Below are 4,957 nucleotides of genomic sequence, written 5' to 3' on the forward strand. Positions count from 1 at the left end.
CCATATCGCTGAAAGAAAGGGAGGCCATCCAACGCTAGGTGCGTGTTTGTTGGCCACGTGCCTTTTGCGCCTCGCTGGCGGCCATCAGTAAGTCGCGTTCATCGTATGCCCGGCGAATACCGAATAGAGCCAGAGGCCCACGCGAGGACTGAGAAAGGCCTACGCGTCGCGCTTGTCCGCCGACCAAATCGTCTTCTTCGCCTCGCTTCCACGGTCTTCTCTATTGCCTGTCACCCTCGCTCCCCATGCCGTCGACGGACGGTGGCGCTCTGGCCCAACCCCACAACCATCGTCTTCTGCCAGCTTGGATGCGAGTGGAGGCAAAAGGAAGATGCACGTCGCGCTAGCTTGGATGCGAGCCCGTGGCTCTAGCTCCCCCTAACGAGCCGCGCACCCCATCCCTAGGCCCAGATCCCGTCCTCCCTACGCAGGCTTGTGCGTCGCCGGCAATGGAGGTCGCATACTCCTCCTCGCTCACCTCTCCGTACCGAGTAAGCACCCTCAAGCCGCCGTGCCCGTTGAGCTCAAGTCCATGCTCTCACCCTTATCCTGTTTCGTGCCCGCGGCAGATGTCGACATCAAATCTGGTTTTTCCTAGTGGCGGTGGCCTCAATACTGGTGCCTACAGACCTGGCGTCCGAGTCCGTCACTCCGGCTCTTCCCGCACCCCCTGCCCGGCGGCCCCTTGCTCCGTTCTGCTCGCCTGTCCAATGTTCGGTCCAACCCCACCTCCACTCCCCAACCACTAGCGGACTGAGATAGATTTTAATTCCGTTGTTTTTTTACAAATTAGTTTGGGCTGATTTCGTATTAACGCAGATTCTTTCCTGTCATCCCCTTAGACGTAGCAATCATAGGGCCATATCAAATAGCTAGATGGACTGGCTAATGGCTTTACTGATTATATCTAATACATAAATATACTTCTGTATGAACCTTGTTGTACATCTGGGAACTCAAAGAGCGAGCTGATTAAGATATCTTCTGATTAATATGTGTTATGCTTTCAGCTTCTACATGAACATGTCATGAACCTCTCACCTCTATAAAGTATACACCACATCTAAGAACATGCCGAGTAACATTGGGGGTATGTGCTGATTACAATATGTAGCTTGCTAATTCAGTTATGCAGGTATGTTAGAGCATGGGCCACTATACCTTCGTGAGGACACACTAAATTTTCTGACACCCCTTTTGCTAAGTAAGGTTTGAGCCTCCCTTCTCATGGTGTTGTTTCTACAATCAGTGGTAAATATTCATGGTGGCCTGCTGAGTATAGCGTTACCAACATTATATCAATTTGACTGCCGGTAAATTTTATACATTGATTTTGTTTAATATGTATTATCCATTTCTTGGATAGATATGCCTGTGACTTTAGTATACATCCAACTATAATCAATACTTTCGTGATTTCTGAACTCATTAATCAACAGGCCTTCTACCTTTTTTTTGATCCTCCATAAATGGGTGAGTGGAAATGCTTGCATATTGTTCGTCCAAAGGTCATGAATACACCTTTTCTGCAAGCCTATATTAATTTCTAAAACATCAACGGAACTATGATGCTCTTTGCATATTCATAATTTACTTAAATTAAAGAAGTGGAAGAAAGCTATGTCATCAAACATTTCACAGTTTTCCATTCTTACCAAGTTATTTTTTTATCATAGTCCACCTTATGTTTCAGGATTTTGCAAGCACAGTGAACTCTTGATTCCATCATTTTCCCTCCTTTGCAATGACATTTCTTACTGGTCGTGCGTTAGTCCTTCTCCTTCTCCATGACACAGTTGCATTTCGTGCATTCAGATGCGCCACTCTGGAGTCTGGACTGGCCAAACTGGAAGGCAGCGACTTGTCGGCAGAGTAGAGGCAAGGCAAGAGGAGGCCATCTTCACATCCACTCCTTCAACTGCTACCTGTGGTAGAACAAAAAGATTGCATTCTCCTGTGACCTCTTGCATCTTGGACCTTCAATAATCTGTTGAGCTGTTCGTGCAATGTTTCATTTGACTGATAATACTGAGATAAACATGTGATGCACACTGATTGCCATATATAAGCTACTGCAGTATAATACTAATATAACTCACTAGGTAATTGATTTGATGCTAATTAGTTATAAGTGACTTTGTTTAATTCTGCAAATGTTCTTTTTAGACTGCAGCATTTCTTTCCTGTACGGCCATTTGTTGCTTGGTTAAAATAATGAAAGACAGATTATCAAAATGGTTGGTGGAAACTTGCAACCTTAGTGGCTGCTCACGAGTTTGTTACGGGTCTGTCAAGCAGGTGTGCTCAAGCACGCAGCAATCCCAGGTGAGCCACCTCAGAGTCAGTGGCGAGAATTGAGCTGCAGAAATGTAGTTATGTCATAGTCGATTATTGTTATGCTTACCTATGCATCATAAAAAAATTAAATAAATTTGATACAAAATTGTAGGTCTTTCAATCGTTGAAAGATGCTGTTCTTCTCACAAAATAAAATACAATTGAATCGCGAAAGAAAAGGTGATAACTACATCTACTTAGTCATTTTTTTTTTGCCAATGTTGTAAATCTTATTCTCATCATGACACAATTCTAGCACCTCAACTCTTACTTTTCATATCCCCTCAAAAATCATCCTTGCATTTGCTTTCAAAGTTGGAAAATAATGTGAACAATTTTGGCTACATCTGAATGGTAAATAGGATATAATTTCTTATCTATGGAAATTATTTAGTTGACTGTTATTACTTTTATAAATTTTGTTTCCCATCATGCTGAATCATGCTGATTTGATCACTGCTATTTCATTTATCTCTGTTTGGCCAAGTGGACCACGGACAACCAACATTTACGAAGTGAAAGTTGCAGGTATCAAATTTTTGTGTGGTTGAGTAGACAATGGTCTGACTTAAGCTTATTAGAAATTCCATCGATTCTTTTCGTTTCTAAAATAAATAATATTTTAAAATATATTTGGACGTATCTTGCGGTTCTTTGTCATACTCAATGTTTTGATGAAAAGTGGCCATGAGAGTAAAAATATTACATATCTACCTCAATTTCTAATACTCAATCTGAAGTGGCTTATCTCAAATTAGTATAAAGTATATGATTTTAGCATACTAGAATTTCATAGGATAGGAAGGTAAAATCAGTGTAGTTTAAGGATTACTCAAGTATTTTTTTTCCATTACGATTCTCATTTCAAACATGATAACTGATAAGCTTGGTTCTTTTCTCACTTCCTCTCCTATTTTTTTTGGTAGTATTCTATTCTCCAGCAGTACCAGATTATTTGATTGTGCAGCAACCATATGTAGCTATGTGCTTTATTCTTATTGATTATTAAATTAAGAGGTTATGGATTTTATTACACATCTTTCTTTGCAGACTTTTACCCCATGATTGCAATTTGAAAGAGCAAGAACTATGAGCAAGTTCCTTTTTTTTAAGAATTTTAGGTGCAGCCATGAAATTGGTATGTGGTGTCAGTTTCGCCTTTTCATTCTAAAGGTTAGCCCTTTGGATCAAAGGTTCCTTTCCTTTTCTCTTCTCTTCTCTTCTCATTGCTGGTTGCTCATGCAAGTTCTTTGGTTTTAGGAAGTGAGGTAGTAATCTTGGTTTTCTTTACTATTCTAAACGACTACAAATATGAGAAAACGACTACAAATATGAGACAATGATATAATCTTTTATCTCTGTACTAAATACTAAAAGTATCAATACTGTCTCATGCTGTAATATGTTATCTCTTCAACAAATCGAGTACTAATTCATTTCCACTTTTCCAGGTATGAGTTTAAAGGAGATCGACCAACTATGAATGGTTTGCTGCGCAACCTGGAGACCCCCAACTTATGTCATTATTTGTGCTTTTATTATTTATATTTGTAATTCACCTATCTTTGTTTTGTCTCTTGGATGAATGATTGCATGATTTGGAACATCTTTGAGCTCTATGGCTGTTGCCACTTGATACCTATGTGTATTGTGTATTGGTTAGCCTGCCATATAAAAGTTGATTTTCGTTATTTGAACTGTCTGACTTGGCAGCACCTGCCCCTACAGGCGCGGCGTTAGCGCGCCAATATTCCTAGTTTTATGCATTGTGTATAGAATCAGGACGAGCTCTTGCCTCCCAGGCTCTCAGATGCTAATGACAAGAAGGTGAGTATGGACTGCACGATGATGGACAATAGTTGTACGGATCTGCAATGAAGGTAAAAAATCATGGCGCCAATTTAAAAGAAAAGGAAAAATGTTAGAAAAATCAAGATATATTCCAATGACTAGTAGTTAGCTGCAAGAAAATTATTGATTTCATTGAAGAAATAGAAACATGTTTCTTGTTTAAATAAATCTTTTATTTTACCTGGAGCTATTTTGTGCAATTTCATATAGTGTTCACTACCGGAATCTAGATGTCTGCCGTGTGCCAAGGACACACGGCAAAAGCCCAAAATGCACACGGCGAAATTTTCGCCGTCGGCCGCCCACGGCGAAGCCCCGACGGTGAGCAGACTGACGGCAAACCCCATCTTTGCCGTGTGCCGTTTATTGGGCACACGGCAAAAAGATTTTCCATGTGTATTCCTCGACACACGGCGAATTAAATTTACTTGACGCCGTCCTCCACGACAACGGAGCTGACGGGCACTTCGCCGTGTGCCCTAGGGTGGCACATGGCAAAGAGAGGGTTTTCGCCGTGTGCCTATTCTAACACTCGGCAAATTATTTTTAGAAAAATAAAAAAATCCCTCATGGCCCACGGCCGCCGCGCTGCTGCCGGCGCCGGAGCACGTACCCTGGCCGCGTCACCGCCCGCGCAGCCACCGTTGCGCCGCCCGGTCCCCGATCTGCGCGCCGCCATCGGCTCCGCGCCCGCCGTGCCGCTGACCCCATCCGACGCGCCGCCGCCGCCTGGACCCCGGCTTGCGCGCCGCCGGCAGCTCTGCGCCCG

General features: G+C 42.7%; 1 protein-coding gene across 12 annotated transcripts; it reads left to right on the top strand.

Moving 5' to 3' along the window:
• Window positions 1-205: 205 nt before the first annotated feature.
• Window positions 206-4,028, top strand: LOC120703697. Of its 12 annotated transcripts, none has more exons than XR_005687149.1 (5): window positions 213-491; window positions 570-712; window positions 1,816-1,930; window positions 2,299-2,325; window positions 2,450-2,464. XR_005687149.1 is itself a non-coding variant. In XM_039987853.1 (5 exons), exons 1-5 carry the CDS (start codon window positions 1,138-1,140, stop codon window positions 3,411-3,413), a joined length of 282 nt encoding a protein of 93 aa, XP_039843787.1. In that variant the 5' UTR covers window positions 1,088-1,137; the 3' UTR covers window positions 3,414-4,028. The 12 variants fall into 12 exon arrangements, 4 of the variants coding, with proteins under 4 accessions (XP_039843787.1, XP_039843786.1, XP_039843785.1 ...); XM_039987853.1 differs by lacking the exons at window positions 213-491; window positions 570-712; window positions 2,450-2,464 and adding exons at window positions 1,088-1,209; window positions 2,824-2,865; window positions 3,388-4,028; XM_039987852.1 differs by lacking the exons at window positions 213-491; window positions 570-712; window positions 2,450-2,464 and adding exons at window positions 1,088-1,209; window positions 2,824-2,865; window positions 3,789-4,028.
• Window positions 4,029-4,957: the final 929 nt, after the last annotated feature.

Source organism: Panicum virgatum, chromosome 4K, assembly GCF_016808335.1.
Source record: "Panicum virgatum strain AP13 chromosome 4K, P.virgatum_v5, whole genome shotgun sequence".
NCBI classification, from domain to species: Eukaryota; Viridiplantae; Streptophyta; class Magnoliopsida; order Poales; family Poaceae; genus Panicum; species Panicum virgatum.